The sequence below is a fragment of the Drosophila teissieri genome, chromosome X (assembly GCF_016746235.2).
Source record: "Drosophila teissieri strain GT53w chromosome X, Prin_Dtei_1.1, whole genome shotgun sequence".
In the NCBI taxonomy this organism is placed as follows: Eukaryota; Metazoa; Arthropoda; class Insecta; order Diptera; family Drosophilidae; genus Drosophila; species Drosophila teissieri.
The window spans coordinates 3,337,625-3,365,418 of NC_053034.1; the positions used below are offsets into that span (position 1 = coordinate 3,337,625).

A 27,794-nucleotide genomic window follows, 5' to 3' on the forward strand; every position below is an offset into this window, starting at 1 on the left:
GAATTTCAGTCACAAAATAGTCCGTTCTTTGACCATAACATTCAAAATACTTGTCTCAATATGGAATGTCATATCTCGTTGGGCTCGTATTTCAATTCCCAATCGAACGGTGTCCTTGAAAGGCAATTCTATTTTTTGGCCATTTTTTGCAAATTTTGATGATGGTACCCCTTACAAAATATGCGAAAATTTGTCAATTTTTTTTTTCCCAGAATCATAAAAGTAGTGATAGGGATAGTCAGTTATGTTTATTAGCAACACAAAACAGTCTTCATTTTAGCTCTGCCACCTTTTTTGGCCAAGTTATGGCGAAAACGCCGATAGAAAATATCACATTTTTGTCATCATTTTTAAAAGCCTTCAACAAGTTAATTGCGCTGGTAGATTAGGTTGTCTGCAGCAATCTTTGGCTGAGCGACTTCATTTGACCAAGGTAGAAGAAAAAACCCGCTAAGAAAAAAATCCGCATTTTGGCCAAATGGAAATAGCCGTTTTCCGAGAATCCGCAGATGCAGCGCTTTTAGGTAAGTAGCATTAGACGAAGGAAAACCATTCTGGATATTAAACAATCAACTTATCTTCAACAAAGTTAAAGCCAAGGTAAAAAAAAAAAAGCAGAAAGTCCGAAAGTCAGAAAGTCGAAGGAAATCGCAGGAATCGGGGCACGTGCATTGAATGCACGAAAAAGACAAAGGAGCGGCTTAAGAACCCGTAAAGAAAATGGAAATGGAAAATGAAATGTGGGAAATGTGGGAAATGTGGGACGGGTTCGAAAGCTGTGGCCGAGCTTTCCGGGAAAACTATTTGCCAGAACTTGTACCTCGTTGACAAAGAACTGATAAGCCACAAAAGCTTCAAAGCCAGCGCACACACTTGTGCTAGTGGGAAAAGTGGGAAAAATGGGGGAAAAGCGGGAAATGGGGGAAATGCGGGAAAGCTCGTTGACCGCAAGTCACACATGCGGAACAAGAATAGAGAGGGGGTCGAGGAGAAACCTCGGAAAAGCGAACGAAATATTTGAAACAAATCTGAAAAACGTAACAAATGAATATCAATAATTCAACTATAAATACGAACGAGTGCTGTAAATTATTCAAGCGCTGCTTGCGGTGAAGTATACTTGAAAAAAATCAAACTAACTAACTACAAATAAAGTGTGTTAGTTCTTCTTTATCACCTTTTAATATATTTAAATATATGCAACGTCTCAATAAGATAGATAGTAAAGTACAAGCAAAGGTTTGAAAGATTGATAGCAGTAATTGCCAGCATTTTCTTACAGTGTTCGTTGCGGGCACACCGCTGGAATAGGACAAAAGGACATTTCGGGGAGCTGGACGAAAAATGTGAAAATGTGAACACCTGCAGAGCAATGAATTCAGCTGGATGACTGACTGGCTGACTGGCTGACTGGCTGGCGAAGCTAACCGTTCTGGCCTGGCCATATATATCCGTATATATCCTACATTCCCGACATTGTATGGCCCACATGTGCATGCACACACACACACACACACAATCATCATCGCATATACTCGCATTTCCGAATCCATTATACGTTTGCATGTCGAGCGTGCCGCTAATAATAGTTGGGGGCCCCAGTAGCCCATAGACCATATCCGAGGAGTCCGTGCCAGGCGGAATGCCATAGATACAGATACTGTGGATACTAGGCAGTGGCGTACGCAGGAGTTCGCCGGGGGGATGGGGGCTATAGCACCAAAGATCATTGCAAAGTCTGTGGTAACAATGATCTATGCATAATTTTTAGTTGAACAGGAAGTTCACTTTATAGCGCACATTTTACAGCCCCCCTCTCGCGAACGCCACTGGCTAAAAATACGAGCGGAGATACAAAAGGGACGGGCGGGATGAGGCATGGAAGGGGGGCGGGGGGTTTTCTTGCCTCAAATTGGGTTAAAATTTCTTTCTCTTGGCGCAAAATGCAATAGCAATTTGGGGCCGCAAATGAATTCAATTGTTTATGGACCTCCCTTGATGGGATATTCTATAAATACCTCGTTCCATTGGCTATTGATTGATTTGTCAGTCAGTCAGTCAGCCAGTCACTCAGTCAGTCAGTTGGTCAAAGGAGAAAGATGTGGGAAAACCCAATAGGACTGAGTCAGCAGAAAAACACATTCATAGATGAGTCTGGGAATAATTGATAAACATCTCGTCTTGCGATGCGCCACGCTTTAATTCGATTTCGTTCGTTGAGTAGAACTGATGAAATTTTAATCGCACCATTAAAGTGATTGCTTCATTGCAAACAGGCACGTACAGTGCGGCTCAGCTGTGTAATTCATTTGGATTGCCCGGCGATAAACGCCTCATAAATATTTATAAATTGAACGCTGATTTCGGCAGATTATGAGAACCATTACTAATAGTACAAGCCAAAGAAGCTAGCAAACAAATCAAATTAAAAGTACAAGTTAATTAGAAAATTCGGGCAACTTGTGGTAAGTTGTTAAAGTTTCAATTTGTAGCATGTAGCATGTAAGCAGCTAAAACTACCCATTCCGGCACTTTATTCAATCAATAACTTGGCTTTATCACGAAAATATACAATGGCCACCATAAGCTCACCTACTTAAATTGATAATTTACGTTTGCCCTGTTCAATAGCCAATCAAATTCGATTGCTTAGCATAACAAATCACAGTAATCCAATGTGGGCTTGTGGGTGTCCCCTTATTACAACACCACAACACGGGGGCATTAAGCCATCAATCGCCTTACAGCTGGGGGGACGCACTGTACATCGTACAGTCCGTAAATCCAATGGAACCGATGTCAAAAGGACACACAAGCAAGGCGGCGATGGCCGCGTGTGAATGTCCATGTCCCCATCGATGGTCAGAGGAAGCACCTCGCCTCCGAAATGGGCATCGTATAAGTATAGAATCAAGAACGCATCTATGGAGCGGAGCACCATGCCTCAGCCAGCCCCAGGTGACCCAGATGTCATGCGGCACTCAGCGTTAAAACATGGCCCGCAACGCAGCTTGGCCAATAACAATAAAGCCAAAAGGACCAAGGACCCAGGACCCAGGACCCAGTACCTCGAACTACCATCGCGTAGTGCTGTCGCTTTGGCTCTTATTCAATTCATCAATTGTTTGGCTTTCAGTGGAGTGGAAATGCTGGTTGTGCCGTAATTAAGTGCCAATTGTGTGCCCTATTAACTCGCTTAGATACTCGCAGTGAGTTACATCAGCGTGAGAGATTGACATTTAAAGCGGATCTCTAGTTTTCCAGTGGCAGAATGACAGCGTTTTAATGCGATTTTCATTTAGAGTTTTCTTTCGCTTCAGTTGGTCAGTTACTCGGAGGCGAGTCATCACTGAATCGAGGGCAATACAAATAAGTTGAGGCGACACGGCCAGAAGAATTCTATTGTGTAATGGCCGCTTCAGGTTTTCTGGTTTCAGGCTGCGGCCATTGAGACCTGACAGCGTTGTTTAATGGCCAACTGGCTGTTCTGGGTTGGGCTTGGCCGAACTGGAAACCCTTCAATCCGCAGGACTCGCATTCACGTCCAGCTCCTGACTGGTTACTGGTGACTGGTAACTGGTGACTGGTGGTAACCAGGACGGGCCGACGTTCGCATGTACAGATAAAAATTTATTGCACAACTCAAAATCAGGGGCAGAGTGCCGAGTGGCCGAGTGGACGAGTGCCCGAGTCCTTTGGCTTTTTTATGCCGGCACCAGGAGCCAGGACCCTCTACATAAATTTCATTTGCAGGGCACACAAAATAAAAACAAAAAAACGAAAAAAACGAGGAGGAAAATCGTTAACTTGGCCCTGTTTTATCCTGTGCCAGGAGTCCCACACAAAACATTATGACCCCCCTCCCTCCCCCCGAAAAGGAAGAACAAAAAACAACTCACCTGAACAACAACAACAACGACGACCTCGTTGCATTCGTCAAAAGCCGTGTGTTCACATTTTTTTTTCGTTTTTTTTCGAGTAACGAAAAACGAGTGAAAAATATGGGGGGGGCAAAAATAATAGAAAGGATGCCACAGGCTGGCCAAAGTTGAGGGGTCACCCTCTAATTGCACGGAAACCCTGGGATTACGATTACGAAACCGGACCCTGATAGCTTTCCCTGGAAATCTCTACGCTTACCGTTCCCCAAACTGGCTTCTAATCCCAGTTTGGCTTCTAACTTTGACTTTTGACAGTTTTAGCACGGCGAAATGGAAATGTTTGGGCTGCAGTTGAATCTTGGCCAAAGTTGCTGCACCAAACAGTGTTGGCTGGTCAGATATTCCATTCTTAGCTGGAATTCTTAAGATTAAGAAGGTACTATATACATATATAGTAAGTAAGTACTATAAGTTGATGGCACACTTTAAGACCTCTCTATGTGACTATGTGAGTTTATCAGTTTGCCACACTGCTGAAGGCAGGACAAAAGGATGTTAAGCCACTTTAGCTGCAGTCCTGGACTTTGTCGCAACTTGAATTGATTGAAACACTTGCCTAGAGCTGCTCCAACTCCTGCTCCTGCTCCTGCTCCTGCTCCTCCATCGCTGGCAGCCTGACAACACAATCTACTTGTCGGGGGATAGCCCCAAAAAGCAGTTGCGAATCCTGACATTTTCGATATGGGTCTGACTTATGCCGGCAACACCCCGGGCCAAAAGTCCATCACAAAGTGTCCAAAGAACAGGCAAACTCACAATAGATGATGGACAGCAGCGAAACAACAAAAAAAAAGGAGCAAACCAAGCCAATCCAAGCCAAGCAAAGCCACGTCCAAGCCAAGTTAATGAATCCATCAACGGCGACGGGAAAACCCTACTTACAATCGTGTGTCAGGCCTACCGCTATATTTAGGCCATATATAAAGTAGAGGGGGGTGGTGAGAGGGGGGAGTTTTTGCGTAAATCCCGACCGACTGAGAATCCGTAACTGAACAGCCGTATGCAAAAAGAAATTGTTTTTGACAAGAATTGGCATTGCTATCCGAAAGTTGTCGGCACCTGTCAAGTTAGATGGCAGCGATATGCCCACATCTACATTCCAAAGACTTGTACTTATGCATATGCACACCATATAGACATCAAACACACACTCCAAATCCCCCCTCCCCCTTTCCCCCCTTCCCTGGTACCGCCCGAGCTCAATATCTTGGGCATCTTGTGTGTAAAACAATTACACATGCCTGAACATTTTTAATGGCCAAATGCGGGCGGGCGGTCGGTCGGTGGGCGGTGGGCGGTACTGCGGCACTATGCTGAGTCATAAACGATTCAACCATTTTCCACATTTTCCCTTCTAATTGAGTGCGTATATACACTCAGCATATGCACACAGGTACAGCCATGGGGAAAGTAGTAAGGTAAGAAAAGTGTGTTTGCAAGCCTGCCTACCATTGGAAACTTATTAGAATATAATATATATATAATATGATTTGAAACATAGCTAAAATAGCTTAGTATCAATAGCTGGATGTTCTTTTTGCCACACAAAAAGAAGGAAAACCAACTATAATTACCAAACCAAAGAAGCCAATTGTTTTGTTTTGATATTCAGGCAATATGCGCTGAAATTGTGGACACACGACAAAGGTTAATTTGCACTGCTATTATCCTGTCCGCAACTGTGTGCCTTTGTGTGTACATGCTTATATAGACACATTAACATTGTTGGGCAAACAACAAAAACGCTGTTTTCCTTTGCGCCAAGTCGAAGCTGTTAATACCCTAAGACCACCCCCTACACCCTGCCCTCCCCCTCTCCGAAGCCCTCTTTAAGCTGCCAGGCTTTTGAAAAGGGTATTAGCCGAAAGGGAAAGTTTGGGGGGGGGGGAAATCGTGGAAATGGGGAAAATGTGTTCGGCGGTGGGGCGGGAAATTCACTTGGATAGACAGACGGGGAAATTGAATAAGCGAAGCGTTGGCAATATGGATATTCGGGTTCATTGCTTTGACATTGATGAGACAGGACAAGGCTAGACACACACACACACACAGCGGGCAAGGTTATGGAAAGTTGGGCAGTGGGTGGCAGTGGGTGGTGCGGTTAACAAACATACTAAAGTCCACGAAACACTCGGGAAAATCACTCATACACATACACATACACGCACACGCACGCGGACAGCCGGACTGCTGATGGACTTATGTAAATTGACTATGCAAACTGTATAAATATTTGATCAATTTCCATGTCTCCCCTCGCGCATTGTGAGCCGCAAAAATAAATGTATTTTTAAGTAGATGCAACCACAACCCACACATGCAGATATCTATATACATTTTATGCCATAATGCGCACACGGCAAACAGAAATTGCAACAAGTAATAAACATATATTCCTTCTATGCCAATTGAGCTTAAATAAATGTTCAAAAAATGTTAATTGTTGTTAATTAATTAATAAATTTTTAATATATAAATCACTAGAGAATCTTCGTTTACTTGGTACTTCAAATGTGCCAGTTCTGACTTAAATACTCAGCTTTATTTGGTGCAGCATCTAGTATGTAGAAGCATTTTTTCAGTGCACAAGCAAAATCAATCAACGGAAAATGGACACGTCAAAAATCAGCAAATGTGAAATACTCACCCGCCGCCCACTTTTCCCACATTGCCCACTTTGGCCCACCAACATCCCGCCCATTCGAGGTGAAAGGTTATGAGGGTCCTCTGGTCTCCTCTCGACTGCCACTCCCCCTTTCTGCCCCCCTGCGGCAGGACCCGAAAGTAAATGAAGCGCGAATAAAAAAAAAGAAGCGAGAAATGTAAAAGCGAGAAGGGAAAAAGCCGCAGGCAATCGATGAATTCATTTTTGGTACGAGTATTCACCGAAATTGTTCAAACAATTATCGATATGAATAAAAGACGCCAGCTTTCTCAGGCGATTTTTTATGAATAGCAATCTTGAGCAATCTTGAGCAGTATTGAATTTTCGTTGGGGATTTACTGGTGAATACCCAGTGAAACTGCCCGCCAAACAAAACGCTCGATATTCATGTATTCAAGTGGTGTAGTGAATGGGCAGTTGAAGTTGGCCCAAGTGCTTTTTGCCGAATTAATTATCGCTAACGAGATAACGATGTGTATTTTCCTCCAGTGGCCGGCCATTTTATCATCGATGTATTAGCAATGCCAATTTAATGCCAGAATTTATGAATTTTTTGCCGACAAGTTAGCCGCCAACATCTAATTTGCATTTGGTTTTGTCAATTCGGAAATTACCCAAATACATTGCTAATATCAATCGAATATCAAATTAAAAAAAGAGCAAGATTAATTTATTCTTAAATTATTTGTTCTGATTTGAGGTCTTCGTGGAAGGCCAAGAACCTTGTGAAAAACAAAGGCAAAACACTGCAATATGGAGCTCATTGAAAGGCGAAAAAAATGAAGAAATCAGAGATGATGACTCGTCGGCCGTATCTATATCTATATATATATGTATATATAAGTATGTGTACATATACACCCTCGCTGACGTCGAGTGAGTGAATCGTAATGAGTTTTGAAATGTACACCAGGACCGCTCTGTGTCATTACGGGTCGGAAAATGTGGGAAAATGTGGAAAAATGGGGCCTCCCATTAGCATTTAGTCCGTGAATTGCGGGGTGTTTGGGGGGGGTGTGGGGGTGGAGGTTGATATATATCCACCTCTGCAGTCCCACATCCGACAAGAATATGGAGAAGAGTATTGGACGGGATGGGTCTGGTTAATTGGAGCGCATGATTGATTACAGTTTCCATTAATTACGCTCACTTTGCCCGCTTTTCTGGTCATTAACCATTCGACAGGGGACTTCGAGGAGAGAAGCCATCGACGACGACTTTTCAAAATTCAAAAGATTAACGAAATAAATCAAGATTCGATTAGGGAACGGGAACGGGAACGGGGCAACTGGAATGATATGCTATTTTCCATTAGGCCAAAACAAGGGACTACTTAAGATTCCCCAGGGGGGACACATTTGATATTGGAGTTGATGCCGAAGGGGAATTTCTGGGCAAGCGACTTGGGCACTGCGATTGGCATCTAGAGATCTGCGTTCTATTTATGGCAAATTCTTGCATCTCAGACATATTTCACATTCAACACGATCGCTCCCAAAAAAAAAGAAGAAAGCCAAACACACAAGTGCATTGGGATATATGTATGTACATATGTATATCTGGGATATCTGGCAGCGTTTATAGAAAGCGAAAGCGGCGACATCCAGGCGAAATGAGTTGCAAAAAAAAGAAAGAGATATTTAAAAGAAACCACAGCAAAACCAAACAAAAACGAAGACGAAAAAATATCAGGGGAAAAAGTGTAAAAATTTGTTGTGTTTTATTTTGAAACAAGTTTATTTGATGTATTTTTGGATAATAGGTTGGGGAATAAACACAATTGACATTTTATTTACAATAGATGGCTACAGTGCACGTACATCAGGGTTTATGATCTTTGCTATTTACATTGAAAATAAGGAATGTCTAATTGGGTTGTGTACTGCCTAGCAGTGGGTAATTGACAATGATTTCCATGCTGAATTTTCAGTTTTAGTGCCGTTTCGGACATAAAATACCTGTTTACGATGAACATATTTCTTAGATCAAAGATTCTTGTTGATTTAACAAGCACTTGGTTAGCCAACTATAGCTTTAAGTAGAAATTGTGTGCAATTATCTTTTAATTTGATTAGTTATATAATTATTTGTACTCTTTTAGTTGTTACTTTTCAATATTCGCATTTAAATTTTACTTTTAAATTCCATTATAACTTTAAAGCAGAAAGTTTCGATTAAAGTTCAAGTCCCCCACAATGCCCTTAAAGTTGACCCCTTTTTTGCACTCAATTATTTATATTTAGTTATGTTTTTGGGTTCGACCGCAAACTCAATTTGGTTCTTCATGAATTTTGCATGTCCGAGAGTGTGATGGAAAGTGGCGGAAAGCGGGCAGAGTGCGGGAAAGTGCGGAAAAGTACGGTGACGACGGGGTCATTGTTTTACTGGAAAATCTCGTATTCCCTTTTTCCCAGGACTAAGCAGTGAGTCCTTATGCATTTGCATGACCGCAAGAAGGGCAGCTGTACTGCCAAACGTGTTTCATCGTTTCATCGGGGGCTCCTCCACTTTGGATTTGGATCCGGATCCGGAGGTCCTGCTGGGTTCCTTAAGGTCCTTCCTCTGATTGCACAGCACTCGAAAGCTCCTGTTCGTTGCGGCTTGTGGCTTGCGGTTGCTCAGCCAACTTGGCCTAATCTGCATATACTGCACGGCGCGCAAAAATGTCAAGTATTCCGTACTTGAATCCCGGTCTGCCGTTCGCCTTTCCAAAAAAAAAAAAAAAAAAAACAAAAAGGCAAAAGGCAAAATTCGTCTTTTTTTTGGGGGGGGGGAGTTGACGTGGTCCGAAAATCTAGTCGAGCCCTTGTCGGTATGCCAAGTTGGCCTAATTTTATGAGCCAAACTTTTGCTTCGACTCTGCGATTCCGGCAATTTTTGGTAATATTTAACATGGCAGCGAGGACTTGTGATTTATTTATGAGCTTGCGGGCACTTTAAAGTTCGTTATGGGCAATTTTAAAAACCCCTTCAGGCTTCCTTAGACTTTCCAAGTTGTAAATTAGTGGTTGGGATAGAGTAATTTAATTCTGCGAATTACTTTGAGTTGTTTTAACCAATAGCAAGTCAACGAAAATGAGTTTTAAATCAAGTTAAGCCCGCTTCTGCTCTAATTTGTCAAACATAGTAAACTACATACATACAAATGTATTTTTTATCCCTCTAACTTTTTCTTCTCTTCTTCATAACGCTCTTAATTACTTGTATTGAAGTTCTTAGCTTAATGAATTGCATTAGCTGCACTTTCTATCTATCTATTCAAGCTAACCGAGTCTGTATAACCTCTTATTTGTATATAAGTGTCCTTCACTTTTGTTTTACGTGTTTTTTTTGCGCCTTGCGGACCAAAGTAAAGTTGGTGGTTAATTTCATGTTTTAACGGAAGTTTTCTTTCAGTCCATGTGTGCGTGTGCGTGTATGCAGGCGTGTGTTTGTGTGCGTGAGTGGCCGACTGCAGCGGTGAGTTGAGGAATGTGCACGCATAACTCATTTAGCACTCCCTCTCGCTCCTGTGCCTCCTTCTCAGTGCTGCTGTTTCTCCTGCCTTTGTCCTTTGTCCTTTTCTACCGCTACTTGCACTTTGCAGTAACAGTTATTATCGTTCGTGTTGGTATGCCAAGCTTTCGGTGGTCTGTGTGCGTGCGTGTGGGTGCAAAAGGGTGCAGGCGGCATGTGTTTGCATGTGGGTGTGTGTGTGTTTGTGTTAGTAAGCATAATACACTATCTTTGTTGTAGTTGGTGTAGTTGTTGTAGTGGTACCCACTTTGATATTTTGCGACGCCTTCCAGCAATGTTCGTTGCTCTCGTTGTACTTGCTGTTGCTGTTGCTTTGCTGGATCCCGTTATTGTTGTTGTAATGGCTCCTTTAGTTAATAGCTGGTCCCGCTGATGTTGTTGTTGCTTGTGTGATAAAATCGGCAATATTTGGCACGCGCGTGTCACTGTGTTGGTATACAACGCAAATGCTGCTGCTGTTCGTCCATATTGCCATTTATGCACATGCATGTGTCTCCGTGTGTGTGTGTATGCAAGTTGAGTGTGTATGTGTGTGAGCGCGCGCGACAAAGACGGAAAATTCGGTGGACTTATGTGTTGGGAAACTGCAGTTGATGTTGTTGCTGCTGCTTCTTCTGCTGTTGTTGTTGTAGAATTTGCATTTGTTGTCGAATTTGTAGCTGCTGCATTTTCTTTGGCATTTCCATTGGCCGCATTGGGCGCTTTTCTCTTTTCTTGCACTTGTTTTTTATTTGATTTATTTTTTTCAACTATATATGTATTAACTATAGAATAACAAGAAAAAAATAGATATGCATATTGTTTATATATAGATGGGCAGGCATCTATATATATGTATATAGGTATTTTTATGTGTGTACGACACCCACGAGACAACGGCGACGAACGGAGAGCGTTCAACTCCACTGCTTGTCGAATTTGAACTACTTTACGTATTTTTTTATTTTATGAATTTCTTTGCATGCATCTGTGCCTGTCTATACTGGCTCTACTCTTGACTTTTTAGTCAAATTGGGGCCGCTGCAAACTTTTCCAGCTCAAGTACCCAACTTGAAAACTTTTCACACTGCCCTCGGGTGATTTGTACCCACTTGCTCTCAAAGTAACGGCTTAAGCCGCTAATTGACAGCGATCCTGCTCTCCTACTCTCTTTTCTGCACTCGCTCTCTTTCGCTATGAGGACCTGTCTACACGATCGGCGTTTCAAACTTTATTCTTTTCGCATGTGAACTTCTTTGAATTCCTATCTTAAAACTCATTTCTTTTCTTGGATCATTACATCTTAGATCGTGTAGAAAGGTCCTAATCTCGTCTCTCGGTTCGCTTTTTAGATCAAAGCCTATTTGGCTCTCCCTCTTTGCTCCTTTCCCTTCAAGATCTCACTGTCTTTCCTTTGCTAAATCTTACTGTTTTTTGAGATCTAAACGTTTTTGTCTCTTTTTCGTTGGCTGTTTTTGTTCTAGCACCTGAAGCTTACGGTATGCTTGTGTGTGTGTGTGCCAGTGTGTGTGAGTGCTAATATTTTTGTGTTATTTTTTTTTGTTGTTTTGTATTTTTTTGGAGTGCGCGACGTAGAACTCTCAACACACAGACAGACAGACACAGCATATAACGGGACGGAGGGCGTCCGTCTCGCTTTCACGTTGATGTTTCCGTTAGTGTTGTTTGTGCGATACTGACTCAATTTGTTGCTCGGCACCGTGTATATAGCGTGCTTCTTCTTGCTCGCCGCTCGGCTGTCGGTCGGTTTGTCGCTCGGTCGCCCAGTCGCTCTCTCCCGCTTTCTTCCACTCCCACTTCCTCTCGCCCTCTCGCCCCTCTTCCCCTTCCCATCGCACCCGCTCTCCCGCTCTCTTCGCCGCTCTGTCGCACTTGTGGGCGGAGAGTCGTTTAGTCCACCCAGCAGCGGCGACAGTTAACTTTGTCTTTTGCTGGGGGGGGGGGGGTGTGTAGGAGGTGGCGGTGGGTTGGTGGTTGGTGTGAAAAGTTTCGGTTGTTTGATTGGAAGCGAAGAGCCCCTAAAGGTATGCTATTTTTAGATTGCAACTTTCAAAATTCCTTGCCACGAAACCGAACAGTACCGAATAAGCGCCATAAACATACGTACATACACATACACATCAGGCGAGTTAACATTTGAAAACTGCAAAGTATTTAGATTCAACAACAATTATGACTATGTGGCGTATGCGTAATATTTTGCTGCCCCCCCCTATAGAAAACTCCCGTCGCCGCCACTGAAAGACACTTGCCACTGGTGTGTCTCAAAAAAAATAAGTAACAGCATACAAGCATGAAGACACTGCATGGCAAAAGAAATCGGGAAAGCGGGAAATCGGGAAAATGGGAAATCGGGAGTCGCAGCACGGAATCCGAGACTGAAAACAGAAAATGGAGTCACAGAATCACAGAAAATCGGAGTCCAAGTTGGAGTCCCAAGGCACACAGGAGCTTTCTAATTGGAAATTGGGAAAATTTACCACTCACCAGATAACTGAATTAAGTGAGCCTCATTTTCCATATTCGAACCTAGTAAAGTTTAAGCCAATTATCAACATTTATACATTTCACTGAAATATTTTCTTTAGTTGAGCACATTTTACGGTTCATTTAATGTGGGGAATTGCATATATTAAACTAATTACAGCTGGATCAACTGAAACTGAATGGAAGATTAGTACCCAACTGCCCATTTTCTTATGCTCTGCTTGAGCGGTAAGTATCCATTAAATTCATTAGTGTGCCCCGGCACTTGTCAGTTTTACTGCCACATTTCACTTAACGAGAGCATGAGAAAGCAGACGAGCAGGAAAGCACTTAACATTGACCTTAGGATGGTTAGACCTAAGGTTCAACTTTATATGCAAATGGAAAAGCCTACAATCTATTACACATATTTCATTGTTTATGGCTCACAATGGTATAATAGAAAAGCTAAAGTTTAAGTTAAGCTTAGTTATGATTATATTGTATCGCAAAAAAGTTGTACATCATTCATACTCATGTTTAAATATCAACATTTGTAGCGAAATATGATTTTATAGTTTTCATTGTTGTGATCGGACGACCATGGCAGATTTTCATTTGCACTTCGTCACCACGTGGCATATGTATCTGTATCTGTATCTGTTTTCAGGTATATCCTTGTCGATGATTCCCATGAGAACGCGGAATCGCTGCCTATAACTCGAAGGGTTAGTGGGTCAGGTTCAGGTCCGGCCCTGGTGGTTGCTATAAAACTCCTCGCTCTCGAACTCGAACTCGATCTCGGTCTCGTAGTCGTAGTCGTACTCATACTCGTACTCGAACTCGTATTCGTATTCGCATTCGTATTCATGTTCGTATTCGGTTTCTGATTCGGACCACGATTCGGGTTCGGAATCGGGGTCTCCAGAGTAGGGTTCCGTTGCGTCATCGGCGTTTGTTTGCTGCCACCTTTTAATGGTGGGGCGGCGATGGGTGGATTGGTGTGTTGGTTGGTTGGTAGGTTGTTGGGCTGGTGGTACAGTGGGTCAAAGGGCGAGTGCGGGAGGGGGGCGGTGCACTGTTGAGGTAGCTGCGTGGTAATGGTGAATTTATGGTTCTGTGGGCGGGAAACAACTGGGAAGCGGGGGAAAATGAAGGAACGCTCCCGGTGGTTGTTGATGCCTTGTTTTTGTAATTCCCATTCACATTGTATTTCCTCCCCCCGGGCCCCGGGCCACGGGCGCCAGCCTCCTGCCCCACCGCATTCCGGGCGCTCGTCGTTTTTGTTTCTTGTTTTCTGCCGCTTTTTGTTTTGTATGCGTTTTTGGTTACAGCTCGAAACTGGCACGAGTCAACTTTTATCGCACAATACACACACATGCCACTCAAGCGCACTCACACACACGCACAGCTGGGGGCGAAATTATAGAAATGGCTAATTAAATAAATTAACCGACCAATAAGCACAAAACAATGCTAATATATGGGTACAATCCCAAACGATTTCCGTAAGCATATTAAAGTGGTAATGCGCCCACTGTGAATTATAATACTATTTGTTAGTCTATGGAAAACCAAATATTCACCATATTCAGGAAAGCATTTCATTGACTGGCAATCACTAGTATTTTGGCCGCAGCTGTCAAGGGGAGACACACACATGGACATTGATTTGGCATTTGTTTTCGCAGGCCCGCTTTTGACTTAATGCCACAATTATTATTGCAAAAACACAACAGCCCAAAAGGAAAACAACGCGAAAACAACGGCAACATAACATAAACTAAAAAGCTTTTATTTTTCCCCCAGGTGTGGGCATCGCAAACTAAATGCCAGAGCCCATAAACCCAGAGATTCCGGCTGGCAAACGAATATATAAGGCAATGGAATGGAAAAGCTGACAATTTCGTTTGCAGGTTAGACGATATCCCTTACCTGTCCAAACTCCATTACACACACGCCGCTCTACAGATATACAATATACATATAAATATAGCTATATTGATTTGTGTTTGTGGTAACCAGGCATATTGCCACTTCTCTGCTCGCCAGCCCATTAAAATTTGGGGGAATTTTGTACATGCATAATTTATAAAAAGCCGTTTGACTAAATAGTTGCCACCGAAACGAAGTTATTCAAGCGAAATAAGTTTGAGGCCCTACGGCAAACAGCAGCGGCAAAAAGGTTTTCCAAGAGGTTTTACAGAGAAAAACCAAAAAAAAAAGTAAAAGGGATCAATAGGTTTTATGGCAAGATGGGTGCCTCAGATTTTGGGATGACATCAATGGCCGGTAGTATTTCGCATGAAAAGTGAATAATATTTGCCCGAAGCGCAGATATATATTAATGCTATTATCTAAACTTGGTCATCACCTCGCCCTGCCCGACATAAATATCACCTGTCTCTCGTCTCTCGTCTCTCCCACCTGTATAGTCGAAGAGCCCATCGAAGTTACAAATTGTATCTGGCCCATCGATTAATACAAGTCCCGTGAATGAAATGATGGACGCGAGTTCGAATGGAAATGCCCGATTCTTGGGGACCGGCGCAGTTACGTACCATCCGAAAATTGGAGCACATTAATCAAACCAATTAATACCAATCGGTAAAAAGGTCAGCCCGTGGGCTGTGTGACGCAGCAACAGGAGCGAAATTAGTGGGCTGCAGGTCAAAGGTTGCTCTTTGGTGGGTGGTGGGTTGAGTGATGGAGGGGTGCTACCCTCCAGCATTAACCCTACTAATTTTCAAAATGGAAATGCCTTCATTTGGAGGTCGGGTTCGAAGCGGGGGCGAGGCCCAGGCGAAAATGATTAACGAACCAGCTTGCGACAGACAGCATATAATAATTTATTGATACCAGGCACACACACTCACGCATTCTCGCACACAGCCGCACACAAAGGACCCTCGCAGGACCTCCCCAGTTCCCTAGTTCCCCAGTAATTCCATGGCCCAGTCGCCCAGTAGGTGACTCCGTGGTCAAGGCTCTGTTGCCGTACAAGTTCTCTGCGGACCCGGCAGCTAGTTGGCTGGCTTCCTGCCGGCACTGCGAGAAATTCTCGCTGAATTCCGCCACCAAACTGTGGGTACTATGCAAAAATTTGAGTATAAAAAAAACCGGAATGATTATCTCCCGCTGATTTGTATTGAACAACGTGGCGTATGCGTAATATTCATGTTTCTTTTTTATTTACTAAGTTGTTTATATTAAAATGAATGATTTTCTCCCACTGATTTGTGACATTTCTGTTCTATATTAAAGTATTTTCAATAAAAATGAATGATCTTCGTCCGCTGATTTGTACTGATCAACGTGGCGTATACGTAACATTTATGTTTTCCACTCAGTAAACATACATATGTGAGCATAAGTTTTGCCGAGTGTACCACTTGTCACATGAGGGACGTCCTACACACACACACACACACACACTAGCACAAGCACACACGAGCAGTTGGAAAATCGGTGACCTACAAAACATTTAATCGTTGCCAACGGCCAAAAAGTTTTCGGTTACCTTCGTCCGGTGGTTTCCTTCCCACATTTGGTGGTGCCTGTCTTCTGGGCGGTCGGCTTTCGGGACTCCGGAGTTTCGGGAGCACTGGGCGACTTAGCTAGGCGACACGCACGTGCTGTTTGTCCAAGGACTCGCGGTCCGATGACGGCTCGAGGACATCTGCCCGCCGGCCAAAGAACCCAGCCCACTTTTGGCCCCACGTTCAACCAACCAACAGATAAACGCTTGTTCGGGGTTTTGAGTTTAGCTTTTCGATAAACAGTGTTTAATAGTAGTTGTAGTTGTAGTTGTAGTTTCTTTCTATTTTTTGTTCTTTACATATCTTATACACAACATTTAGTCGAGAGATGAACTTAAGTGTTAGGCTTGAATTGAACGTAGAGTTAGGATATACATAGTACAAACTAGTTTAAGATGATGCGAGCGATCGCAATCGCAGGGATGTTCGAACCTCGAAGGTATGGCATTTCGAATGGGGCATGGAAAGTCATGGAGAGCATGATTCATAGAATAGATGAGCTTTTTTTTTGGTTTTTTTTTAGTGGTGAGTGGTCCGTTGCCGGTGGTTTCAAGTATATGAGTATAAGACACAATTCATTGCATTCTGTGGATGAGAGATCGATCAGGTTTTTGGATTAACGTGTACTATATGCGATAGGTGTCATCATCAATAAATTGAGTAAACTGCTTCGTTTTTGGCACGCCTCAAACGCCCTCACAGACTAACAGACTCACAGACAGACCGTTTATTATAAAGCTGAACAGGTTTCAAGGAAGGGAAGGTACACACACACACACACACATACTCATTACGGAACCCAGTACATATGATACTATATGTACATATGAATGTATATAGTACTTATGTGTATGTGGCTCCTAAACATCGACAACCATTTTCTTGTGGATATCGGTGTTGCCCACCACCGAGCAGAACTCATCGAACGATATCTTGCCATCCTCGTCCTTGTCCGCAAAGCAAATGGTCTTGTCCACGATCTGCTGCAGCTGTGTATCCTTCAGATTGTTGCCCACCATCATCTTGAGCACCTGGAACAGTTCCCCGTTCGAGATGTAACCATCATTGTCCATGTCGTAGATGCGGAAGGCGAATCGCAGCTTGGACAGCTTATCGCCGCGCACGCTGAACTGCGACACGCCCTGGATGAACTCCTTGAAGTCCACCTCCCCGTTGCCGTCCGCATCGAAGATATCGATGACCCGCTGCACCAGCGGATTCTGCTGCAGTTCCGGCAGCGACATGAACTCGTCTATGCTCAGGGCTCCCGAGTTGTCCAGATCCAGCTTGCGGAATCGCTTGCCCAGGCGGCGTATCTCGTCCGCATCGAAGTTGGAGCACATGTCCATGGGCAGGGAGGTCTCGTTACCCATGATGGCCTATTGGTTGCTTAGTTAGTTCTCTGGTCTTGATCTGCGAATGAAACGTAATCGTTAGAATACACTGCTCTACTGATGAAAAGTCGCTTCCAACTGAATTTCAAACCAATTATTAAATAAAATATCACAGAAGTTAGCAGTAGAGTAAGCAGTTACTCAATGAGAACTTTCGAAGGATATTGGGTATATGAAAATATTGCTGCATACTTCTGGGCTGCCCACTTTTACTCTTCTGCATACGCACTTGTCACTGACAGGTTCGAAATCATTTGGACTGCACTTTTTCTCAGCGTGTACAGCACGACTTTCTTACCTGGGCGTTTAATCACTCAATTTTCCAACGACTGGCGCTCTCTCTAAAAAGAAAAAAACACAAAAAATAGGAAATAGGGGGAGTGCAAGTTAGCAGCACACTTTTAATTATGGCTCAATCGTATCGATTTTCCAAATTTCCACGATTTTCACTACTCGTTTTCGCTCCCGCAAAGGAGTGGAATCTGGGCAGAGGCACAGTGCCCGGATGCAATTGCGTTTGGCCCGGATGCTTTGGTGGATCCCAATGCGGAATTGCAAGTGGTAGCCATAGATATTTACCATAAATAAACAATAGTTGCGCTGGATTGTTAAACTCCCAAAGAAAGTGCTCTCTACTCGCTCGACAGCAAATACACGACTGCAGGCGAATGAGAGAGTTTTCACCGTTAGCTCTCGCCAAGAGTGGGAGAGCGCGGAGAGCGCAGCTGTCAAAAGCGGACAGCTGTTGCTTTTCCACCTGTTTTTTTTTTAAATATTTTTTTTTGTGGGCTTTAATTTGATTTTTCACTTGTGCGTTATATCTTTTCCACTTTTAGAGCATAGTTTTGCGAGTAAAGGGGTTTGCTCAGCTTTACCATAGCATACCTGTAGGTGGAAAGTCCTTAAAGTATCGTGCTATGCGTTAGGACATTATTTGTGAGCTCCAGCTCCTGCTAGAGATGGACCATCGCATCAGCCTAGAGGTGGTTCATTCGATAGTATTTTTATATTGACATGCGATAGATCTATTATAATATTATTATTAATACGCAAACGCAGTTTATTTCTTGTCTTTTATTCTTTTATTTAAAATGGTCCAAGCCATTACTTAATCATCGTTAGAATTTGTCGCAATCAGCTTGCATGGAGAATGAGAATATACTTAGACGCACATTTAAACAAAAACGAAAGACGTACTTGCAGTACAGACTACAAGCCATTTAGGTAATAAAGGCGTATACAAAATATGAGATGAGATTTTATAAATGGCACCTAATCGCCAGCGTGGATTTGCTTCTTCTTTAGCACCAAATAGTCCTCTTCATCTGTGCTAACTTCGTATATGTCTCGCGATTTTGTCTGAGCTGGTGTCCTTAATTTGGCCTTCTTCACGTTGCTTTCAGCCACCCGCTGCAGTTCATCCTCCGTATCAATGCCCGATGAAGCATCTGCATCCAGATCCATCTTATTCTGATCCGCTAGAGCTGAATCATAGGTGTTCTTTAGCTTGCTCTCCTCCAGCATATCCACATCATTCTCGTTGGAATCGCGTCGTGGCCGCGTCGCCTCGTCGCACAGCTCCTCATCGCTCTCCGGCTGGCCAAAGTCGTTGGTATCCAGGGCGTATCGTCGCCATGGCAGATACTTCTTCAGCTCGTAGCATTTCTCGATCCAACTGCGTGTCACAATCTTGCCCTTGCCCTTCACTTGATTGTACTTCGGAGTGTTTTTGAACGCGCATCTGTTTGGGTTTCATGTAAGGAGTTAGCGGCAGTTACCAGGCTCAATGCACACATCACTTACATCAGATGAGTACATCCTGGCTCCCAATCAGCTTTGTACTTGGCTCCCAAGGCGACCGCTTTCGCGCGCAAGTCTGCACGATCGGGATTCTGAAAGGAGAGGGGGTTGGGTTTAAAGAGTTTTGTGATGCAATCAATGGCATTTGCTTGCCTGTATGCCGCTGATGACTAGGAGCACTCCCTTGAGTAACTGATTGAATGGCCGGTATTGAATTGCCTTTTCCATGACCTTTTGCTTTTTGGCGGGCGTGACTGCGACTGCGGTGGGAGATGAATGACGCTTTTGCGCAGATGGGCGAGAACTTTCCTTGGCATTCGAGGTGTCCAATGATCTGTGGGCATGCTTAGACTTCTCCTCCTTCCTGGATTTCTCCTCCTTCGAATGCGATCTTTCCTCTTTTCGTGAATGCTTATCTTCCTTCGGTGTGGATTTTTCTCTTGACGACGACTTGTGCTCCTTTGCTGGGGGTTTGTCTTCTTTCGACGATGACTTATCCAAGGAATGCCTGCTGGACTTTTTCTTCCTGCTCTCCCTCTCCTTTTCCTGCTCCAAACGCCGGCGATCCTTGTCCGCCTCCAGATGCTTGCTCAGTCGATGTTTCTTGGCATCTCCCGCGTCATCGGCCTCATCCTCATCATCGTCGCCAAACAGCAGGGAAGCGCGATTGCGATCCAGGGGCTTGGCCTCCGATGGCGTCGGAGAACCCGATCGCTGGCCGCTGGGCACTGGAGATGGCGACGGTGAGGGTTTGGGCGAGGGTTTGGGCGATGGTGAGGGCGATGCAGCCAGGCTGGAAACCCTGCCAATGCTCAGCCTTCTCAGGGCCGAGGAGCCGGCGTCCCGAATGGCCGCTGCTGTGGAGATTTGCGCAGCAGGTGCTTTGTGCTGTGTCTCCTTCTTCCAGCTGTGAAATCTGTTCACCTGGCTGTCCGTCTCCGAATCGGGTGACTCCTCGCGCAGCTTAAAGGCCCCGAACTGCATCACACCCTGCGGCAACAGGGATTTGACCTTTGGCGCCGCAGCTGCCACCACATGTACCTTGACGAAGGATAGCCCATATGGCACATGGCGATTGAAGGGCTGCGTGCAGACTATCTTCAGCAGTTTCCATTTCTCCGGCAGGGCAGCCTCCGCCAGTGCAGGGCCACTGAAGCAGCGCACCCGGTTCGGGTTGCTCGAGTTTTTGCTCTCAATGGGCGTCATGAACGAGCTGGACAGCAGCAGCTCCCGGAAATCGTCCGCCTGGCAGCCCGTCCGGCTGACCAGCACCTCGATGAAGGCGGCATGTTCGTTGCCAATATCGATGCCCGTAATCTGTTGCGGCTCCGCAAACTCCAGCACCACATATGCGGATTTTTCGCCCGCCGCCTTGGTTCGCCACTTTTTGCCGGCATTCTCCTTTAGCAAATTCTCCGCCACGTGCACCTGGCCATCGGGAATGCATAGTTTTATATATAGAGCGTGTTTATATATATCGGCGGTCTATATAGGATCAGTACTCACCGCATCCTCACTGCTCACTTCGCGCACGGACTTAAAAACCGCAATTGGCATTTCGCAATTCTCATGAATTTAACTGAGACGCCGCTGATTTGGCGGGAAATCGTTTTGGCCAACGCTGCGCCTATAATTATACGTATTATCGTAAAGAAATTGTATATTTTGTGAGTGTTTTCATGGGCGCCACAATGTTTGTTTATCTGTTGTCTTTTGCAGCAGAGAGGTAAACTAAGGTGATTTTGTTTTGGCAACTATTTTAAAAATAAACCCTGTATTGCTGGGCGCTAATTGCCCATCTCTAGCAGTGCTGGCAGCCTAGCTGGATATCGCTAAGTAGCAAAACTAGCTAGTTAATGAAATGGTTTACCAACACTGTACATTGTTTTCGAATTTTTTATATTTTGGTTAAAAAATAAATGTTATCTATAAAATGCATTTGCATAAATTAGTAAGTGTTTTAAATCAGCTATTACTTTTGTTTCTATTCGAGAGAATAAATCGCCAAAGTGGCAGCGCTAGTGAAAAGCAAACATATGTAAGTGAAAGTTTTGATATGATAAATTTGCAATAGGAGATGAGCAATGCTTGCTAACAGTGACAGTAAACAAGAGATATGATCACTAAGAAAAAAATAAAAACAAAGCTCCCAGACAAACAACCAAACAGGATGAGCAGTATAATTGCGTCAATTTAATATATTTAAAACCATTATTGCTTATCAGCAAACACAATCGATTTAAACAGTGACTCACGATGGTAACGGTGCGAACAGGTAGCAACTATCGCTCATCCCTGATTCCCCTTGTCAATGTCGCTGGCAAATAAATAAATAAATAAATAAATATCAACAAAATAGAGCATGAGCGCGGATGCGAGAATCAAGGAGATGGCGCCATCGCTGGACACCAGCGAGCGGGAGGGTGAGAGTGAGCGGGAGCGCGGATGCCAGGACGTGGATGCCACCAACTCGAACACGGAGCCCAGTGCCAGCGATTGGGTGAATTTCTCGCAGTGGATGCACTGCTTCTGCGTGGTCACCTTCGATCTGAATCTGGGCCAGGCGCTGGAGCACGTCTATCCGCCGCAGTTCATGCCCAGCGACCAGGAGGTCAGTAACATCTGCTACATGGCCTTTCCGGACTCCAATTCCGGCTGCATGGGCGACACCAAGTTCCACATGCGATTGCGCTGCACAACGCGTCGGGACTCCCTGCCAGGCTACAATGCGGAGTGTTCGCCGGCGCTGCGACAGGATGGCTCCCACTACTGGGGCTTCGTCTACTTCCGGCAGAAGAGGGACGCGAATCTGCCGCGTGGTTACTTCCAGAAGAGCTTCATCATCATCACACGGCTTCCGTTCTTCAATCTGTACTACGACATACTCTCCCAGCTGGCGCCGCGCTACTTTGAGGATGGCACAGACGTCCTCAAGCTGGCCAGCGAGCAAATCAATCGCCAGTGGCCGGGCCTCAAGGTGGGCAAACCTCTCCAGCTGCCGCTGATGGACTGCAGCTATCAGATCTGCATACCGCGCACCAGCAGCAGCAGCAGGAAGTCCACAGCAGCCGAAGGTGTCGGCAGCGCGGGCGAAACGCCACCGGCCATGGCTGCTTGCCCGGCGGCCAAGGTGCTGGCCTCGGTTAACGAAATCGAGCTCTTCCGCTCCCTGGACTTTGTCATGGAGCAGCTGTACACGCTGTGGGAGCTGGTCATCACCGCCGAGCCCATCGTTGTCGTGGGCACCTCACCCGCCGACTGCTCCCACATGGTGCAGACCCTCCTGGCGCTGATTGCGCCGCTCGAGTACTGCGCAGAGGCGCGTCCCTACTTCACCATTCACGACAGCGAGTTCCGGGAGTTCACACAGGAGTGCAGCAGCAAGACGACACTGCCCGCCTGCATATTGGGCGTGACCAATCCGTTCTTTGTCAAGCTGCTCAAGGATTGGCCGCACATGCTGCGACTGGTGGACAACCAGGTGAGTGCATGGATGGGAAAATAGCCCAGTAATCACAAAGCAATATCCATGTATCGCCATCTCGCTCGTTTTCAGAAGAACATGCAGCAGCAACAGCACTTGCTGCTGGGCCAAAAGCACGCAAGGAACATTGCATCGGCCACATCCTTCTCCAGCGCAACGGAACTCAGTGGCAGATCGGTGAAGTCCAGCGCGGCCCTGAACGGCAGCTCCAGCAATGGCTCGGGCGATGCCTCGTCGGCGGGACTGCACAGCAAGTACAGGCCGTACCTGAAGAAGGACAAGGCGCTGATCAAGAAGGTGCTGCTGGGCATGAAGACCAAGCGGCCGGAGCATGTGCAAACCGCGCTGATACGACGCCACCTGCTCGAGCTGACCCAGAGCTTTATGATACCGCTGGAGCGGTATATGGCCTCGCTGATGCCGCTGCAGAAGGACATCAGTCCGTTCAAGTCGGCGCCCAATGCCAGCAGCTTCAAGCTGGACGATTTCCTGGCCACGCTGGAGACAGCTGGGCCGCAGCTAACGTCGCCGCTGAAGGGCGACTGGAAGGGCCTGTACAGACGCTTCTTTCGGTCGCCCAATTTCCGCGGCTGGTACGGTGCACGGCATCGGGAGCTGCAGCTAACGCTGCAGGATCTCCAGCTGCAGGCGCTGTCGGTGGCGAATCTCGAGCACTGGGCGCACGACAAGCAGGAGGTGGAGATCATCGATATGATACTCAAGCTCAAGCAGAAACTGAATCTCTATGGCGACAAGGCCGCGCAGCTGGAGGGCATCAATGGTACACAGCAGCAGATACGCGCACAGATCGAGTGCATGAAGGGCTTGCTGCCGCCGGATCTCAAGAATGTGGTGAATCTTTGATCCTAGTTGGCGTCCCATCACTTTGGCTGCCTGTCTGTCTGTCTGTCTGTCTGTTATCCTGTGTGATTGTGTGCCTGCGTGCGATGCGTGTGCTGTGCGGCAGGCGGTGCTCTTTTATCAGTGTAAATAGGTTTTAATCGGAGATTAGTCGCCGTATTCGTGTCTAGTTTAATTCTAAAATAATCCCAAGCAAGCGAAGTGAGTGTGAGCAGCAAATGGCGTGCGCTGAATGTTAGTCCAAGTCAAGTATTAAATGTAATCCTTGCGTTATACCAGTTCCAGTTCCAACTTTTCACACCCTTTCGAAGTAATGCTCATGTCTCCCGACTGTCTCAAATGGATAGGCCAATGGCTCCAGCTCCAACCCAATCAAATAATACGAATTTGCGTGAAATTACCTCGTTGAAGTTCTGAAATGTGATTTAAAGCCAGTTTGTTCTACGTTCATTTTGTTTCTTTTTTAAAAACGTTGTGCAGCTTTGTATGTATGTCGCTGAAATTGTTTATGTCTACGATTGTCAAATATAAGTTAACTATACATTAGCCAAATGCTGGATTCATAACTATTGTGTGAACACATCCATCAACTGCAATTGCAATGTGGATTCCAAAGTGTTTATTATCATAAAAATACAAAACAAAAATACAACTTAAACGATACATGTGGATTAGAATGGATAATGGATGCAGTAATGGATGCTTTGATGTTTGGATCGTTGGAATGCGAGATTTAGATTTCGATTTAGATGAGAAAGACAATGTCGTCGGCCACCATGATCTGGTTGTCCTCGGTCATGCGATGCACGGCGGCCTCAATTTCGCCAGCGCTGAACGGCTCCTGGCTGCCATCGTTGATGGCCGTGGTGATCCTGGCCAGCGCCAAACTCTGTTCGCGTGCCTCGCGAAACAGACGCTGCAAGTTGTTCTTGAACTGCCCCAGACGCGCATCGCTGATTGTGGCCGGTTCCGTGGACGGTGTGGCGGCAGCCACCGACTGCTCCTCACTGGAGCTGGCCAGCTGCTGCGAGTCGGCCGAGCGTGCGGGCAGCGAACGGCGAGTCTCGCGGCGCGTCAAGTCGCCAGCATCCGGCTGCGGTGTCTCAATGTCCTCCTCGTCGCTGTCGGCGCCCACGGGCGCTGTGCGTGTGCGTTTGGAGCGACGCGATGGCGAGCGCTGGCTGGACGCCTCGCCGTTCTCATCCTCCGCCTCGGAGCCGCTGTTCCGGCGGCGCTTGCTGCCGCGCTCCTTCTCCAGCACCTTCTTGAAGTAGGCGAACTGCACCAGCTCGATGGCCGCATGGGCATCCTCAATGGTCACCGATTTGGACATGCGTGCGCGGGCATGGGCCGTGGACAGACGGATGAGGGTCTCCAGGGTACGGGCCGTAATCGGTTGAGTGCGGGCCACATCCGTTTCGACGGCTTCCTGGGAGCGAAGGCGCGAGTACTCGTTGGCAATGGCCTCGCAGGCCTGCTCGCCCAACTTGGGCTTCATGCACTTGGCAATGTGTATGTACTTGCGCATGAACTCCACGGACAGGATCTTCTCGTGGCGCTGACGTGACTTGCCGTGCAGCAGGGCATCGTACTTCTCATACACCTCGGTGTCCTTCTTCTGTGAATTCAATGGATGGTAACATGTCAATCATTGCCTTCAATATGTTTTCTGTTTCGATTGCAAAACCCACCTCTTCGCTGCTGGAAACAAAGGACAGTGAGTCCGCATAGGAGCTGCCCATGGATAGGGGCTCGCCGTCGGCCTCCTTGGGATTGCGATAGCGATGCATGCGCACCACATGGTCCGAAATCATCTGATCGACGTCGCTGTCAATGACGTCCAGCATAACGAATAGCAAATCGAATCGGGATAGCAGCGAATCCTGCAGGCCAATGTTCTCCATCGGCGTCTTGTATTGGTCATACTAGGAAATGGAAAACCCAAATGAGCAGGAAATTCGATTGAGAAGAAGGCGATGATGAACTCACCCTTCCGTACACCGGATTAGCGGCAGCCAAAACGGAGCAGCGAGCATTGAGAGAGGCATGGATGCCCGCCTTGGAAATGGTCACGCGTCCCTGTTCCATCACCTCGTGAATGGCCGTGCGATCGATGTCGCTCATCTTGTCGAACTCATCGATGCAGACGACACCGCGATCGGCCAGGACCATGGCGCCCGCCTCCAGACGCCGCTCCCCGGTCTCCTGGTCCGTGGTCACCGCCGCCGTCAGACCGACGCCACTGGAACCACGACCCGTGGTCGGTATGGCCCTTGGTGCCGTGTTCAGGACGTAGCGAAGCAGCTGCGACTTGGCCACCGATGGATCGCCGATGAGCAGGACATTTATATCGCCACGCAGGCGCGTGCCATTCGGCAGGATCTTCTCCACGCCGCCGAGCAGCAGGCACAGGATGGCCTGCTTAACGTAAGCATGGCCATGAATCGAAGGCGCCAAACTCTTGCTGAGCAGCTCGAAGATGTCGTTGTTCTTGGCCAGCTTCTTGCACAGCATGATGTCCTCGCGCGATATGTCCAGATTGCTCTCCTTGCTCAGCAGCGATATGTTGTTGGCCAGCAGCACGGTGCGAAACGTGCCCGAGGTGTAGCCACCGCGTTTGCCCGGCAAACAGCGATAGCTGCCCACAATCTGGACACGATCGCCGGGCTTGCAGCGATCCACGAGATCGTCGTCGCACACAATGTCCACGGAGCGCGGCAATTGGCCCGCCGGCGCCTTCTCCGGCATCTCCTGGATGGTCAGCGTCTGGTGGTCCTTGTAAACGGACAAACCGTATTCAGTCTCCAGCAGATTGCCATCCTCATCCTTGGTGGGATAGGCGGCGCCAGAGGGTACAGCCTCGAAGGATGTGAGATCGGTGTACTTGCGCTCCATGACCTTACGCGTATTGGGGCAATAGTGAACGCTGCGCACGACCTTCGGCCGTATCAGCGATACCTTGGTGACAATGCCCTCCACGCACACCATGTTGCCCAGATAGACGGATGTGAGCGAGCGTGGCGTCACATGCCGATTGCCAAAGCAGCCCTCCAAGCCGACAAACAGATCCTCGTGCATTTTGCCATAGCTCGGGTCCACGGTGGACGCGTACTCCTTGAGCGCCCGGCCAAAGGCCAGCTGCTCATCCGCCGCATTGCCCAGCAGTCCTAGGGCCCGCTGCGGATTCTTGCGCTTCAGATCGTTGACGTTCACGATCAGGCGCTTGCTCTTCTCCGCGATCATGTCCTTGACGTGGCCCGCATAGATGCCCTGATCCTCCTCGTCGTCCAGAAAGTCCACATACTCGCGCTGTATGTCCTTGATGAACTGTTCCCCCTCGTGGGCCATTGTGCTGCTTCTGTTGCTACTACTCTTCACTGGCGTTCACTGGACTGCTTTTGGATTCCCGATGTGGAGCAGCTTCGATCCGTTCGGAGGCAAACGCAAATGCAAACAAAACTACTGCCACAAATTGCACGCCGAATGCAAAAGTTTTTTTGGCGGGAACGGCGCAGTGTGACCAGGCGGTTGTGGGCAAAGTGAGAATTGGCAAAATAATTATTCCACTAAATATTGTTATTTATTTGTTTATTTATATCAAGGACACTTAAGATTGACATCTTAAGCCAACTAACTGATATGTGCACTAGCAGCCATGCAAATGAAATATATATTGTGGTGCAGTTTCAAAATAAAAAAAGTTTCTGCCAAACATACACTTACATTCACTGTCATTCGCTATATAAAATGATGAATTATTGCAAAATATTCCTAAAATAATAATAATATTATGAATTGTTGCAAAATATTGCTAAAATAATAATAATATCAGTTAAGTACTGTCAATACTTTGAACTATATTACAATAAATATATAATGATGTGCCGCGAAGAACGAGTTATTAACCGAAATATTTTATATTTCTCATTTGAATTTAAAAATAGTTAAGTGCTATGTAAATCTGCCTGCTCAAATAATATACATCATCAATCTACATAATAAATAGCGCAATATTCCATAAAGTGTTCATCGCGAGTCTTCACTGTGGTGCTGGCTATCCTATTACATGCATATTGCCTATTTGCTGGAAGGCTTTAGTTGCTCATTCGAAGTTAACAATATTAAAAT

The 27,794-nt window shown here is 46.0% G+C and overlaps 5 protein-coding genes across 12 annotated transcripts in view; 1 reads left to right on the forward strand and 4 right to left on the reverse strand.

Moving 5' to 3' along the window:
• The window catches only part of LOC122623588 (small conductance calcium-activated potassium channel protein), a 57,190-nt gene extending 45,425 nt beyond the window's left edge, over positions 1-11,765 (reverse strand). For 5 of the 6 annotated variants that reach the window (XR_006326412.1, XM_043802823.1, XM_043802821.1 and 2 more), the window contains exons 1-2: positions 11,600-11,765; positions 10,370-10,886 (exon numbers count right to left, since the gene is read on the reverse strand). The gene's annotated coding sequence lies outside the window, so the exon portion shown is untranslated. Of the gene's footprint in view, positions 1-10,369; positions 10,887-11,529; positions 11,555-11,599 lie in introns of those variants that run through there. The other variant, XM_043802820.1, reaches the window with a different exon arrangement.
• Positions 11,766-16,490: 4,725 nt separating this feature from the next.
• On the reverse strand, positions 16,491-18,424 carry LOC122624321 (calcineurin subunit B type 1). Of its 2 annotated transcripts, none has more exons than XM_043803819.1 (3): positions 18,407-18,424; positions 17,820-17,862; positions 16,491-17,540 (listed from the first exon to the last, which is right to left on the reverse strand). In XM_043803819.1, exon 3 carries the CDS (start codon positions 17,498-17,500, stop codon positions 16,988-16,990), a length of 513 nt encoding a protein of 170 aa, XP_043659754.1. In that variant the 5' UTR covers positions 17,501-17,540; positions 17,820-17,862; positions 18,407-18,424; the 3' UTR covers positions 16,491-16,987. The 2 variants fall into 2 exon arrangements, with proteins under 2 accessions (XP_043659754.1, XP_043659753.1); XM_043803818.1 differs by lacking the exon at positions 18,407-18,424 and adding an exon at positions 18,101-18,174.
• A 156-nt stretch (positions 18,425-18,580) lies between these two features.
• Positions 18,581-21,096, reverse strand: LOC122623834 (DNA repair protein XRCC1). The gene is made up of 4 exons (XM_043803185.1): positions 20,828-21,096; positions 19,475-20,749; positions 19,325-19,413; positions 18,581-19,262 (listed from the first exon to the last, which is right to left on the reverse strand). Exons 1-4 carry the CDS (start codon positions 20,876-20,878, stop codon positions 18,794-18,796), a joined length of 1,884 nt encoding a protein of 627 aa, XP_043659120.1. The 5' UTR covers positions 20,879-21,096; the 3' UTR covers positions 18,581-18,793.
• Positions 21,097-21,599: 503 nt separating this feature from the next.
• On the forward strand, positions 21,600-24,324 carry LOC122624241 (protein DENND6B). 2 transcript variants are annotated; one of them, XM_043803722.1, is made up of 2 exons: positions 21,600-22,802; positions 22,878-24,324. In XM_043803722.1, the coding sequence occupies exons 1-2, from the start codon at positions 21,684-21,686 to the stop codon at positions 23,667-23,669; spliced, it is 1,911 nt and encodes a 636-aa protein (XP_043659657.1). In that variant the 5' UTR covers positions 21,600-21,683; the 3' UTR covers positions 23,670-24,324. The 2 variants fall into 2 exon arrangements, with proteins under 2 accessions (XP_043659657.1, XP_043659658.1); XM_043803723.1 differs by having other exon boundaries at positions 22,881-24,324.
• On the reverse strand, positions 24,275-27,190 carry LOC122624240 (DNA replication licensing factor Mcm3). Its single transcript, XM_043803721.1, has 3 exons — positions 25,656-27,190; positions 25,358-25,591; positions 24,275-25,284 (listed from the first exon to the last, which is right to left on the reverse strand). The coding sequence occupies exons 1-3, from the start codon at positions 27,012-27,014 to the stop codon at positions 24,412-24,414; spliced, it is 2,466 nt and encodes an 821-aa protein (XP_043659656.1). The 5' UTR covers positions 27,015-27,190; the 3' UTR covers positions 24,275-24,411.
• Positions 27,191-27,794: the final 604 nt, after the last annotated feature.

Coding starts and splice junctions, on each gene's coding strand:
- LOC122624321 (XM_043803819.1), bottom strand. CDS start 17,500: ATGGGTAACGAGACCTCCCTGCCCATGGACATGTGCTCCAACTTCGAT.
- LOC122624240 (XM_043803721.1), bottom strand. CDS start 27,014: ATGGCCCACGAGGGGGAACAGTTCATCAAGGACATACAGCGCGAGTAT. Junction 25,592..25,655: donor CTAATCCGGTGTACGGAAGG/GTGAGTTCATCA, acceptor TCCATTTCCTAG/TATGACCAATACAAGACGCC. Junction 25,285..25,357: donor TTGTTTCCAGCAGCGAAGAG/GTGGGTTTTGCA, acceptor TTGAATTCACAG/AAGAAGGACACCGAGGTGTA.
- LOC122623834 (XM_043803185.1), bottom strand. CDS start 20,878: ATGCCAATTGCGGTTTTTAAGTCCGTGCGCGAAGTGAGCAGTGAGGAT. Junction 19,414..19,474: donor TAGTCATCAGCGGCATACAG/GCAAGCAAATGC, acceptor CTCTCCTTTCAG/AATCCCGATCGTGCAGACTT. Junction 19,263..19,324: donor CCAGGATGTACTCATCTGAT/GTAAGTGATGTG, acceptor AAACCCAAACAG/ATGCGCGTTCAAAAACACTC.
- LOC122624241 (XM_043803722.1), top strand. CDS start 21,684: ATGAGCGCGGATGCGAGAATCAAGGAGATGGCGCCATCGCTGGACACC. Junction 22,803..22,877: donor TGCGACTGGTGGACAACCAG/GTGAGTGCATGG, acceptor GCTCGTTTTCAG/AAGAACATGCAGCAGCAACA.